The sequence below is a fragment of the Penicillium canescens genome (genome assembly GCF_028828765.1).
Source record: "Penicillium canescens strain IBT 15451 chromosome Unknown utg000002l_segment0_segment0, whole genome shotgun sequence".
Taxonomy (NCBI): Eukaryota; Fungi; Ascomycota; class Eurotiomycetes; order Eurotiales; family Aspergillaceae; genus Penicillium; species Penicillium canescens.
In genome coordinates, this window is record NW_026703964.1 from 701,829 (window position 1) to 714,146 (window position 12,318).

The 12,318-nt window shown below is 48.3% G+C and overlaps 6 protein-coding genes across 6 annotated transcripts; 3 read left to right on the forward strand and 3 right to left on the reverse strand.

Moving 5' to 3' along the window:
• Nucleotides 1–367: 367 nt before the first annotated feature.
• Nucleotides 368–2,460, forward strand: N7446_001449 (uncharacterized protein; the record flags this gene model as incomplete). The annotated part of the gene is made up of 3 exons (XM_058510198.1): nt 368–520; nt 568–671; nt 732–2,460. The coding sequence occupies 3 exons, from the start codon at nt 368–370 to the stop codon at nt 2,458–2,460; spliced, it is 1,986 nt and encodes a 661-aa protein (XP_058375734.1).
• A 303-nt stretch (nt 2,461–2,763) lies between these two features.
• Nucleotides 2,764–3,777, forward strand: N7446_001450 (aldo/keto reductase; the record flags this gene model as incomplete). The annotated part of the gene is made up of 1 exon (XM_058510199.1): nt 2,764–3,777. The coding sequence occupies one exon, from the start codon at nt 2,764–2,766 to the stop codon at nt 3,775–3,777; it is 1,014 nt and encodes a 337-aa protein (XP_058375735.1).
• A 583-nt stretch (nt 3,778–4,360) lies between these two features.
• On the reverse strand, nt 4,361–6,600 carry N7446_001451 (polynucleotide adenylyltransferase; the record flags this gene model as incomplete). The annotated part of the gene is made up of 8 exons (XM_058510200.1): nt 4,361–4,408; nt 4,545–4,662; nt 4,716–4,830; nt 4,875–5,490; nt 5,541–5,752; nt 5,809–6,183; nt 6,246–6,394; nt 6,452–6,600. The coding sequence occupies 8 exons, from the start codon at nt 6,598–6,600 to the stop codon at nt 4,361–4,363; spliced, it is 1,782 nt and encodes a 593-aa protein (XP_058375736.1).
• A 357-nt stretch (nt 6,601–6,957) lies between these two features.
• Nucleotides 6,958–8,357, reverse strand: N7446_001452 (homoserine acetyltransferase family protein; the record flags this gene model as incomplete). Its single annotated transcript, XM_058510201.1, has 6 exons — nt 6,958–7,091; nt 7,146–7,225; nt 7,282–7,429; nt 7,483–7,592; nt 7,646–8,138; nt 8,216–8,357. The coding sequence occupies 6 exons, from the start codon at nt 8,355–8,357 to the stop codon at nt 6,958–6,960; spliced, it is 1,107 nt and encodes a 368-aa protein (XP_058375737.1).
• Nucleotides 8,358–9,709: 1,352 nt separating this feature from the next.
• Nucleotides 9,710–11,311, forward strand: N7446_001453 (uncharacterized protein; the record flags this gene model as incomplete). Its single annotated transcript, XM_058510202.1, has 7 exons — nt 9,710–9,761; nt 9,818–9,939; nt 10,006–10,139; nt 10,198–10,325; nt 10,377–11,034; nt 11,089–11,175; nt 11,236–11,311. The coding sequence occupies 7 exons, from the start codon at nt 9,710–9,712 to the stop codon at nt 11,309–11,311; spliced, it is 1,257 nt and encodes a 418-aa protein (XP_058375738.1).
• Nucleotides 11,312–11,490: 179 nt separating this feature from the next.
• N7446_001454 (flavin reductase family protein) lies at nt 11,491–12,275 on the reverse strand (the record flags this gene model as incomplete). Its single annotated transcript, XM_058510203.1, has 2 exons — nt 11,491–11,916; nt 11,970–12,275. The coding sequence occupies 2 exons, from the start codon at nt 12,273–12,275 to the stop codon at nt 11,491–11,493; spliced, it is 732 nt and encodes a 243-aa protein (XP_058375739.1).
• Nucleotides 12,276–12,318: the final 43 nt, after the last annotated feature.

The following is a 12,318-nucleotide window of genomic DNA, read 5'->3' on the forward strand; positions in this document are numbered from 1 at the left end:
GATCCTTGTACAAAAGCTTAATACGTGCGAATACGGCTGTCTGTTTTTCCTTATACTTAATGAAATACGCGATAGGGCAAGTCCCTCATAGTAACTCGGCGAGTGTCCGAGATCGGCGGGTTTCCGGAGTCTTTTCCACCGATGAGCCGTAGATGAGGGGATTGCCCCAATCAAAGCAGCTATGGGGAATTGTCCCGGGAATGAAGCGATCTGCATTTTCTGAACTGGACAAAGAACGTCTCAGCGAATGAAATTGAGGTTATTTCGTCAATCCGGGGCACAGGGCTCCCCCGCTTCTCCATTCATAAACTCGGGGTATTCACCGGTGCCTTCTTGTCTTTGTGTTCCTTGATTACTCTCTAGTGAAATGATGGTGAAGCGCAAGCGGACCTTGACCGACGACGATCCGGAAACCTTGCCGGCCTCAAATGTTTCTTACTCGAAGGAGCCAGCTGTGCTTGACGTTTTGCCGGGGATTACCCGGAAGATCACAGCATGCGGTGCATGTAGGAAACAGAAGGTGTGTGATGAGTCGAGCGTGATACGGATTGAGGTTAACAGGGATAGATCAAATGTGACATGACCAATGGGCCACCATGCACGCGATGTAGGCGTCGAGATCTCAGCTGTATTCTGAACAAAAGTCTGCAGTCATTGGTTGAGGAGGTCAAGTAAGTAATCCGCTGCTTGCATTCATCCTAGCCATCGGAGCCAAGCTCATTCTTTTCCAGGAATACCGAGGTTCTACAAAGTGATGTGTCAGGGATTCACGAAACCCTAGACAACATCTGCCAGTATCTCAACCTTCCTCGACCAAAAGCTCTTTTATCTTCATCAACTAGGGATCCGGTCGAGGTAGGCGAGAAGAGAAGTGAGAATCATGATCTAGAGCGAGATGATGAAGACTTGGATGGTTGTGAGATATCTCCACCGGATACTCCGTCTGCTGTCCACGCTCCCATCGATACGTATCTCGATATTGCCAAACTAGGAAGTCCAGGATCTTCGGAAAATACGCCACCGAGTACAACACGACATAGGCAGAACCCACTGCCTCAAGACCTTGTCAGCAAAGGGATAATTACTGCTACAATCGCCGAGATTCTGGTGGAACGATACATCGCACGGCTGGATCCATATCTATATGGGATATGCAGTGGCTACCAAAGCATTCAAGAGATCCGTACAACATCCCCAGTGTTGTTTGCTGCTATCTGCACAGTATCAGCATTGCAAGATCCTCAAGCGCAACGTGTCTACGAAGTATGCAATCGCGAATTTCGCCGTCTGGTGTCCCGGTCGCTGTTTGAGAAGCACAATATCGAACACATTCGTGCGTTATGCATAAGTTCATTCTGGTTGTCAGATGCCTCGAGAATTCTCTCGAGTGATGCCATCCGTCGGGCAGCAGACATGCGCCTTCATCGCAGCTTTGATCATCTCTCGGTCCCAATAGATCATCGGCTGATAGCTGGCAATTATGGGACTACGCAGCCCCTACACGATACTGCAGCACTACAAGACCGTGTGAGACTCTGGTATCTAACATTTATCTCTGATCAACACCTCTCTATTCTTCACAATCGAGATCCGCTACTCCGCAGCGATAAAGAAATTGCGTTGAATGCAGAAACATTTCTTGCTCGAGAAGACACGACAGACTGTGACGTGCGGATAATATCCCAAGTTTCCTTACTGGTGATAATGAGCCAAGTCCGAGACCTGCTTGGGTCGGATCAAGAAACCCGAGTACCACAATCATTATCAAACCAGATCGTTCACTATTCGCGCCAACTAGATCGATGGTTCACCAAATTTTCCGCACTTTTCAAGCCAGATCCACGCATAGGTGATTTTCCCAAACGCGGCCTACAGCTCCATTACCACTTTGGAAAGCTGTACCTCGGACATCAGGTGTTCAAAGGCTTGGACGGTGAGACTATACCACCATATTTCCTGACAGCCGCCAGTATGGCCCACGAAGCCGCCGTGGCAATTTTTGAAATGATTCTCAATGAGGATCTTCAACAGAGTCTCATTGGAATGCCACACTATTTCCATATCATGATTGCCTTCGCCGGTCATTTCCTGTTAGAGGTAACTCAGAACTACCACGGCCAGCTATCATTTGCGCCTGGTCAGAATTTTGAGTTGATCCAGAAAGTGCTTGAACTATTCCAGGATATCCCCGCTGTTCAACAACATCCAATTTGCAGAATGACACCTGGCTTAACAAGGAAGTTACGTGAGTGTGTTAGTGTGTTGCATGGGGATGGGCATTTACCTTCGTCAATTGGGCGCGCGATTGGCTCTATGGATTATACTCACAAGTCTACTCATATGCCGCCGCCGAGCTCATTCACTTTCCCTGGGGAGGCACTTGTTGAACCTGTAGATGATTTTTTGTTGGCGGACTTTGGGGAATTCACGTTCCCCGGAATGATGTCTACTGATATTTGACCTTCGAGTAATGGTACGAATTTATAAGTGGTTTATGTTGTCTTGTATGATAAACAAACGGTTTCAGAAGCGACAGGATGTGCCTTCTCAGGTAAACTAGCGTTCTTACCTTGCCCTGGAGGGTATTTGCATTGATTGCTTATGTTGCGGAGAGCTGTCCGAGTACTCGGCGGACATTTATAACCTCCAATATTTTAACTAGCCACCTTGGAAGAACCGAAATCCTACTTTGCCAAACCTAAAATGAATATACAAACTTCAAGCTTGATTTCAAGCGACACTAAACAATCATCTCCCCGCAAAATGGAATACCAACACCTAGGAAAAAGCGGCCTCAAGGTCTCAAGAATAATCCTAGGCTGCATGACATACGGCAATCCCAACTGGGAAGGCTCACCCTGGGTACTAGACGAAGAGAAATCCCTCCCACTGATAAAAAAGGCCTACGACATGGGAATCAACACCTTCGACACAGCAAACACCTACTCGAACGGAGTCTCAGAAACCATCCTTGGCAAAGCCCTTACCAAATACTCAATCCCACGAAGCCGAGTCGTGATCATGACAAAACTCTACTATCCTGTCCTCGAAGACGATCTAGACGCACGACCAAACCCAGCAGTCAACGACGGCCCACTGGTGAATCAAATGGGCCTAAGTCGAAAACACATCTTCGATGCCGTGGACGGATCCCTACGTCGACTGAATACAGAGTACATCGATGTCCTGCAGCTGCACAGACTCGACACTGAAACACCTCCCGAAGAGATAATGCGCGCTCTTCATGACCTGGTTCAGATGGGGAAAGTGCGATACCTGGGTGGGTCGAGTATGCACTGCTGGGAATTCGCACGTTTGCAATATATAGCAAAGATGAACCATTGGACATCCTTTGTTAGTATGCAAGGACTATATAACCTACTGTATCGGGAAGAAGAGAGGGAAATGAACCCATTCTGCGAAGCCGAGGGCGTGGGCTTGATTCCGTGGAGTCCGTTGGCGCGTGGGTTGTTGGCTCGGTCGTGGAATGAGCTTTCTGCGCGAGCCGGCCAGGATGAGAAAACTAAGAAGTGGTTTGTTGGAGGGCAGAATGAGGAGATTGTTCGTCGTGTTGGGGAGTTGGCTAGGAAGAAGGGGTGTGAGATGTGGGCGCTTTCCATCGCTTGGTTGTTGCGTAAGGGGGCTTGTCCTATTGTTGGGCTGAATAGTGAGAAGCGGATTGAGGGGGCTCTTGAGGCTCTTGATGTTCAGTTGTCGCGGGAGGAGATGGAATCATTGGAGGAGCCGTATCAGCCATTGGCTGTTCAAGCAATTTGAATGGTAATTTGTTGTTCAAAGATCGGTTTATACAAGTCTTTTAGAGATATCGCATCAGATCACACTTCTACCCAGTGATTCCTTTGGAAGACTGAGAAATGATATTGGTGGATTAAGTGTAGCCCGCATGCCGCAGGACACATTGCATTCAACTATTTGAACTATCTGCAAGATGTCGAATGGATACATACAGCGGATAAAAGCCAGCCTGTAGCACCAAGGAAATACTACACCGATGAGATATGGAACATAAGAAAGCTGATGCAGGTAGATATGCACCATGTGAAAATGTCCCGAGGGACTGCTCAAAGAAAAAGGCATGTCTCAGATCTAGTTGCTTATCCAGCAACAACGCAGAAGACAGAGAAGAGAAAACCAACCTTGTACTTCAGGGTTAGGGAGGTTCACCGTATGGCAACTCGCAGGCCCGGAGTTAAATGATCACTTCTTGTGAGTAGGACTGTAAGATCACAGGTCAGAGACCTCTGGCAATTCAACGACGTTCGGACAGTTTCTGTTATCAATTTCAATGGGGACCAGCCCCGGCGTGGTGTATAAGGACAAGGTATGATCGGGGAGTGCTTCAAGCTGGAGTGGCGGCATGGCGTTTCGCGTTTACTTCTGACGAGCCCTGGAAATCAATGTTGGTATTAGTCTTTCCTAGTTGTCGGAATCCTGGGAAATTGTCTTGTAGGACGTTGGATAGCGGATTCCAGGATTGGTCTCTTGCCAAGTCAGGTTCGTCTCGCTTTCTTCTGTACACTTACGTCCAACTGGCTGATGTTCCGTTTCTGGCCGGCTGCTTCCGTCCTCTTGATGACCTTCTTCTTCGGCCGAACAGGCTTGACCTCACCGGGCTCGAAGACATCGTCTGGCAAATCGAAGCTGTGGGTGTTTAGTTGAGTTCATGGATTTGGGAGTGATTACGATTGACTTACTTGCGAGTATGAGTGACAGCTAATTCCATGACCTCAGGCTGGAACCCTGTCCACGACGTGCAATTGGACTTGAAAATGTTCGCATCGGTGGAGATGTCCAGCTCTCGTGATTGACCTGGAGGCGTTAGAAAAATTACACAGCGGTAGCGGAGTCATTACCTGGTTCGAGAGGCTTCAATTCCAGTCCGATATAATACGTAGTAGTGTAGACGGTGTGACCATCGGTTTCCGGTTTCGTCTGGCTTTCGCTTGGCTCTGGGACCTCTGCATTCTCGAGGGTGTTTTGGATAGCGGCTTGGTGAACGGCATCCTTCGTCTCATCAGTCATCTCAGTTTTGGTGCCCTTAGCCTGATACTGTGTAGATCCATTCTTAACGGCTTCCATCTGTTGTTCGTTGGCGATAGTATGAATTCTTTCGAAGCCTTTGGGGAATGGGTGGGCAACTGCAATGATGGGCTTGCGGTCAAGAGCTCCGACAAGGTGGCGCAGCTTGGACTCGACAAGACCTGACCAGGCTGACTCGGCCTCCTTAGTCCTGCTAGAGGCAGTTATGCTGATATAATACTTGTAGTCGTTGGTGAAGAATGTATGGCGAGTGAACAGATCATTCCACGAGAGCTGTTTCATGAAGATCTTGTCCACTATATCTCCTCCTCGCTGGAGCTCCCTCAGGATGACAGCCTTCGTGGACATACTAATGTTGTGCGTCGCACACATGGACGGATATGCGGGAGTGATGATGGGCATCAGATGGAACCGATCGCCATGATAAATCTGATATTGTCAGTTCATACTGTCGGAAGAAAGGGGAGCCATATGCGTACCTTCGGGTTCCAGACTTTCATCTGAAGCGGGCCATCCTCAATCTGCTTCAGTAAGACGGGCTGGGGCCAGCTCCACTTGTTCATGATCCGGAAGAACTTGCCCACAATGACAGATCCGCTGGCTTGAGGGTAGAGTTGGCAAACTCGAGCCACCAACATAGCCCACGCGACACCACCGGGGAAACCGACAATGTTGGAATAAATCGCTCGCCCTTCATATGGTCAGCTCAATCACATCATAACATGACATTGACGATGAGTCACTTACGTTGAGCCCAAAGCTTGATAGCGCGCAATGCAAGACGGAAGGTTTTTTGCTGAGGAACAAGCTCTAGAATCTCATCTGTGACACGAGTTCCATTCAGCGACCGCACTTCTCTCTCATCCAGTCCTCGGAGATAATCATTGTTCTTAAGGTCCAGGTTCATCGGGATAGCAGGGATAATAAGGCGCGCGAAAATCAAATCGATACTGATTCCACATAGTTCAAGTTTGATGATGGGAACGAAGGCATCGGGCACTGGTGTCATCTTCTCGATTGCACCTTCGCTGGCCATTCTTTGGAGGATAGGAGGGAAGTCGGAGAAAAAATCATCGATCAGGACATGCTTCGGTCCAACCACTAGGGTATCGATATCGGATCCTGCCAGTAACCGAGGTCAACCAAACAACGAGATCCAGTGTTCATCTTGCATTGCAACTTACCTGGTCCATAAACACCCAGGCGATAACTTCCATATGTGAAGATTTTACCGCCGGAAGCCTCAACGGCGGCATTTGACAGGCCCTTCTTGCGACTGACCGCTTGCACGAATTCTACTGCGACGCGCTGCAGTAATTGGAGGACTTGTTGCCTGTGCCGGCATCAGTTTCGGAGCTTTCAAGCTTCCTTTTCCCAAACTTGAACACACCTTTTCTCTGTCTCAGTGGGGAGCTCGAAGTTGTTCTGAGCCTTGAGCTCCGCAATCAGATCGTCGTTCGCCGCAAGCTCGCCCTGGGTCGGCAAGACTGTCGAAATCGGAGGAGTGACACCCCACTGGCGAACTGGTGGTGCGGTCATCGTAAATATTATCAAGATTGGTATAAAGGCTTGGAAAGGACGGCGGGAAGGTAGGAAATTTGATCTCGGAAGGTCGGTGACGATCGAAGAAAAAGAGCTCCGGAAATAGATTAAGGGACGCTTGAGGAAGAATTCAAAGTAAAATGATTGAGAAAGTTAGTCCGGCGCATACGACCCAAAGTGAGTAAAGAAAGGAATGACGAGGAGATTGTGCCGACATGCAAGGTTCGTCGGCGCTTCTTGGATCACGCTTACTCATGCTGTCACGTGATTTGTATGCCTGATCAAGCCGGGATGTTTACGCTCTACATTTTTGCATCATGAACCATGGTCTATTCCAAATTATGATTCGCACAATCAGCCTAGCATGTTCTTGATCTTCTCAGTGAGAGACTCGACACCGTTCGGTCCATTGTCAGCAAAGAATCGCGACATCTTCTTGTCAAGCCATTCAACATCGTCCTTGCTATCACCCGGACCGCCTGCCCAATCTGCATAGCGAATTAGCTTGCTTAAATCTTTATTTTGGATATAGGTTGACTTACGACCCCAGATCGAAGGGAAGATATCCAGTGTCCCAACACCGGGCTTCATACAGGCAACTTCATACTCCGAGTCCTCCGGCCTAAACGGATAAAACAGTCAGTTTGTCCAAATTGAAAAGGGGCTAATCCAGCATACGGGAAATAAAGATCAGTCTTGCCCGGCAAAACAAGAGTCTTGGCTTTGATGGATGCCATGGCCTTTTCAAAGTCACCATTATACGGCTCTTGCTGCGAGACATCTCCATTTTGCCAGGTTTGCAGCATGACAAGCAGATTCTCAGGATCTAGGAAGATTGCGTCAGATATTTGAGGCTGTTCATAATGGACCCAACAATACCTTTGGAACAGGCCCACTTCTCCCAAAAGTTGACCATGAAATCCTCAAGGTTCTTGTATCCGAGCGCAGTTTCATGCAACTTATGGCGATAAAATGCCTGGCTGAGGCCCCTGTTCCGATTTGTCAGAGGAATCACACACAGCCACATTTCCTGACATCTTACCATCCAGCATAGACCCGACCCATAGCCTTCAATCCAACATCTTTCTCCTCGGCACTCCAGGTAAATGCCTCCGCAGTATTTCTTACCCCAAGCTCCCCCGTCCCAGCAGAACGAATCTTCTTCGCCGCAATAAGCGAGCTTTTCACACCCTCCAGAAAGACCTGGTTATGCAGCGAAGTCTTCGCCGACGTGCAGAAGGGAATGACAATATCCATAAACTCCGGATACTGAGTCGCCCATTGGAAAGATTGAGCACCACCCATCGACCAACCCACGACAGCGCGCAAATGCGTGATGCCGAAGTGCTTGGTCACGAGCTCGTGCTGCGCTCGGACATTATCGTAGAATGAGACCTTCGGGAATGGACCGGGGGCAGGCTGGTTCGATGGGGAAGAGGATTGGCCATTGCCAAACAAAGCGGTGATAATAATAAAGAAGTCCTTTGGATTGAGGAACTTGTCTTCGCCGATCAACCAGAAGTTGTCGGAGATAGCTATATACTGTTGTGTCAGTTTTCTCTTTACTCAGCCACACCGTGGGCAATATAGAAGTGTCTTGGATAGTACTTACCTCCCGAGAACCAACTTGGATAGACGATGGCTGGAGACTTGGGATCACCAAAAGTCTTGTATGCGATGTGGGCATTTTCAATCTTCTGTCCACTCTGAAGCTCCCAGTCTCCCAACTCATAGGTTTCGTATTCTTCAGACATATTCGCTCTTCTTTTTGTCTGTTCTTCGGGTCAAGGTGATGAAGTTGCAAAGATTCTCGCCGGAGAGCAGCGATATGCAGTTGTCCTCCCATTTATAGTTGGAGATAACGACCCCGCTCCTCCGCACGGCTTTAATCGGAGCTATCGTATACTTCGGATATTTGTCACGAATACTTGCTACAAGCGCTGAAGGATTATCTAAACTGGGCCTCCGGCGAGATATCTACTCAGCACGGAGGGATTCAAGCTTACTTTTTAGGTAGTTCTCGGCCACTTTCGGGTTGGGAGGACCCCACCTGAGCTTGGTGAGCAACAACTTTAATCAACAGTTTGCAGGGCAGTAGAGTTTCGGATCTAACATTTTATAGTGTAGCTTATTATTTCGTGCTGTTTGGAGTCGGCTTGTTTCTCGCTATACTTCTAGCCGACTTCAGGTTAGATCTTCAACACCGCATTGCTCCAGGTCTGTGGGGCTCAGCCAAAGTTCTAACTCAAAGTAGGCAAAAGCCAAGCTGCAAAAACGAGACGCTAGTAAACATAAGTGTGAGATGATTATCAAGCAGATGGAATTTTGCGGATGAACTTTGCGCAGATGAGATATATATCTCCGTTCGATCTATAAACCAACCTCTAAAGTCTCCGAAAACATATACACCAGATTTTAGGCCACGCGAAATGGCTTTCACTTTTCCTTTTAGTGCTTACCCCTCGCCCCTTTTTAATCACTGAGTAAAATGAGCACGCACCTGAGTATTACATACTCATCAAACTCACTCACTGAGCATCACCTGGCCATTTCGTAAGCTAGAGGACTTATCACTGAGCGTCACCTATGTAGATATACTCACTGCGCAGGACCAAAGTAAAGCACGGGAGCAGCTAAGTCAGCAGTCACCTCAATAACATGCACCACGCTAGCTTTATCTGAATGTAGTCGCTCACCTAGCACTCTTGACCGTGGCCCCGTCAACAGAAGGCCGGCGTAATTAATAAAGCGGTCGATCCTAGCTAGTTCGCCTCTAGTTACACCTAGAAAAAGCTCGTGATAGGCCTAGGTTTTACGCTCGAGCTGGTCCCGTAGGGCTCGCGAGCTTTCCCAGGTCTAGGTCCTAGTCCTATGAATGACTAAATCCAGTTTCACGAAATTCACTGATACTTGCGAGAAAATAAATGTTATGGAGAAACAATTTACTCTCAAAGTGTTTGGCATCTTTCCCATATTGCGACATAATGGCGTGTTGCCAATTGCGTGCTCCTAGAAACATATCACTCGAAGCCATCTATTTCCCCGCAGGTAACTTATAAGGTTGAACATAGTAACCTATTTCCTCGAGTCACCCTCAGCAATAAAAATGGGTAGCATAGCAGCCAATCCTTTCCAAGATGTCCCAGTGGGTCGAACAGGTAAATGATACAATTGATAACGTTAATTGATATACCGGAATTAAGAACATGTTTAGAGGGCCTCGAAGCTCTCGTTGCGCAGTTCCGAGCCGATACCGATCCCAACAGAACTGATCTCCTTGTGGGCGTCTACAAAACGAACGAAGGGAAGGCCTATGTGTTACCAAGTGTGAAAAAGGTATAACTTCCCAAGTTCACTATTCTACACCGGCGCATCACTAAATCCTTGCTATTCATGTCACAGGCAAAGACGAAAATATTCAATGACCCTGATTGGCATCATGAGTATCGCCCTTCCTCACTAGGTTCCCAGAATTATAGGGACTTGAGTGCCAAGTTGCTCTTTGGGGCGGATCATCGTCTGTTGCGAGAGAAAAGGTATAAGAGGACGCACATTTTCTTTACCAGTCAGTCCAGAGCTGAGTCTATTTATCAGGATAGTTTCCACACAGACACTCGGTGCAAGTGGCGGATGCCATGTCGGCGCAGTTATGTTGAAGAATCATTATGGACCATGGAAGCAGACTGGGAACCCCGAGATCTTCCTTCCAAGCGATTCTTGGTGTAAGGCGTCGCTTGATCACAAAGACAAAAGCAATGCTGACCAAATCACAGTAAACCATCCTTACGTATTTCAATCTGCGGGAATCAATCCCAGCGTTCTGCCGTATTTTAGCAGCAAGACGAATAGCTTCGATTTTGTGACGTTTGCAGAGGCCATCAAGTTGTTGCCAGCTCAATCCGTTGTCCTTCTCCAGTCTGGAGCCCAGAACCCAACTGGATGTGATCCATCACCAGATCAATGGCGAGAGCTTGCTTCAATTTTCTCCCAGCGTGGTCATTTGGCATTCTTCGATGCTGCGTACCCCGGATTTGCCTCAGGAGACATTGACACGGATCTTGAAGGAGTTCGTTTGTTTGCCGAGCACGAAATCCCGCTTGTCTTTGTCTCAACGTACGGGAAATCCTTTGGGCTTTACAGCGAACGCGTTGGGATTCTTTCCATTCTTGTTCCGAGCGAGGAAGTGGGAAAGAGAATCGAAACGCACCTGAGACTACTAGCACGAGCTGAGTCTGGCGCACCTCCCGACTTCGGGTCCAAAATTATTGAAACTGTTTTATCAGATGAGGTTTTGGAGCGCCAATGGCGGGAGGAAGTGCGCGATATGGCAAACCAACTCAAGCATCGTCGAATTGCGCTTAGGGAAGGATTGGAGAAATTGGGAACACCAGGTGACTGGCGGCATATCACTGAACAGAACGGGATGTTTTCGTAAGAGTTACCAACATCGAACTCAAGGAGATTTACCTTATTGACTTTCTTTAGATACGTTGGACTATCTGTGGAACAAGTCACTCTCCTCCGAAACAAGCACCATGTTTATCTTCAGGACTCTGGGAGAATATCTATCGCGTATGTTTGATGAGCATATCTTTGGAACAAATGCCGAGCTGACATATTTCTTGCCTTTAGTGGGCTCAACAAATTCAATATCGACTACACTGCTCGCAGTATCAGCGCTGTTGTTAAAGCCACAACACCCAAATGAACTCGAAAGGTATCGGTTCACTGAATCAACTATGTAGATGGGAAGAAGGCCTTTGGTAGCATCAATGGATCTTGAGCACCCTTAAAGCGGCGGCACCCCAATCAGGCAAGTCGCGGCCGCGGCCTGAAACCCGGTACATACAGCGATATATTTACATCAATGGTGTCACCCCAATTCTTCTAGTACTGAGGCCGAGGAATCTCAATAACCTCCGTAGTTCGACCGTAAGTGATACCACCAAGCCGACTAACAGGCTTTAAAACATTCAAGTCGATAGCACTCCTCTCCTCATTGATAGCATCATCTCTGACCCAGAAGCGAACACCTTCAACCATAGCCATACAACCAGACTTCTTGCCAGGAGTAGCGCGACTCTCAAACTCCTTGATTTCAACAAGCTTAGCTTCAATCGACAGCACGGACTCCTTAACACGGGCAGCCTTGACCACGGCGCTGGGAGCCTGGTGCAGTCCCGAGGTCTCCCACTCAGATACACCGTATGGAGCATTGATACAAGTAGAATTAGCCGCCTCGATGAAGTGTTCTGAGATAATATTGACAACACATTCCTTCGTCTCGGCCAGGTTCTTCAATGTATCCTTTGCCTTCTCGAAAGAGCCCGAGAACCCGACGACGAAGAGTGGGGGTCATGGCAGACGACCTGCGAGTAACTGAAAGGTGCCAGGTTCGTAGACTTGCCATCAGCTGATCGAGTGCTAACCAAGGCGATGGGCCGAGGCACCATTCCCGAGATAAGGAGCTTATAGTTGGAGACTGCAGGCCGGCCTTCGGCATTGGGGTCGATCTCGACGTGGTTCTTCTTCAAGCTCTCGCCGTTATCGTTTGCTCCATCTCCGTACTTCCATGTGGGGTTTGGGGACTTGGTGTAGACAATTTCGGCACCCTGGCGCCAATCTGGGCGCGCGGCTTGGGTCTTCTCGAAGTCTGGGTGGGCGCTTGACATGTTGTGCGTTTGGCTGAAGGGTCGGGGAGTTGGGTATGGGAGT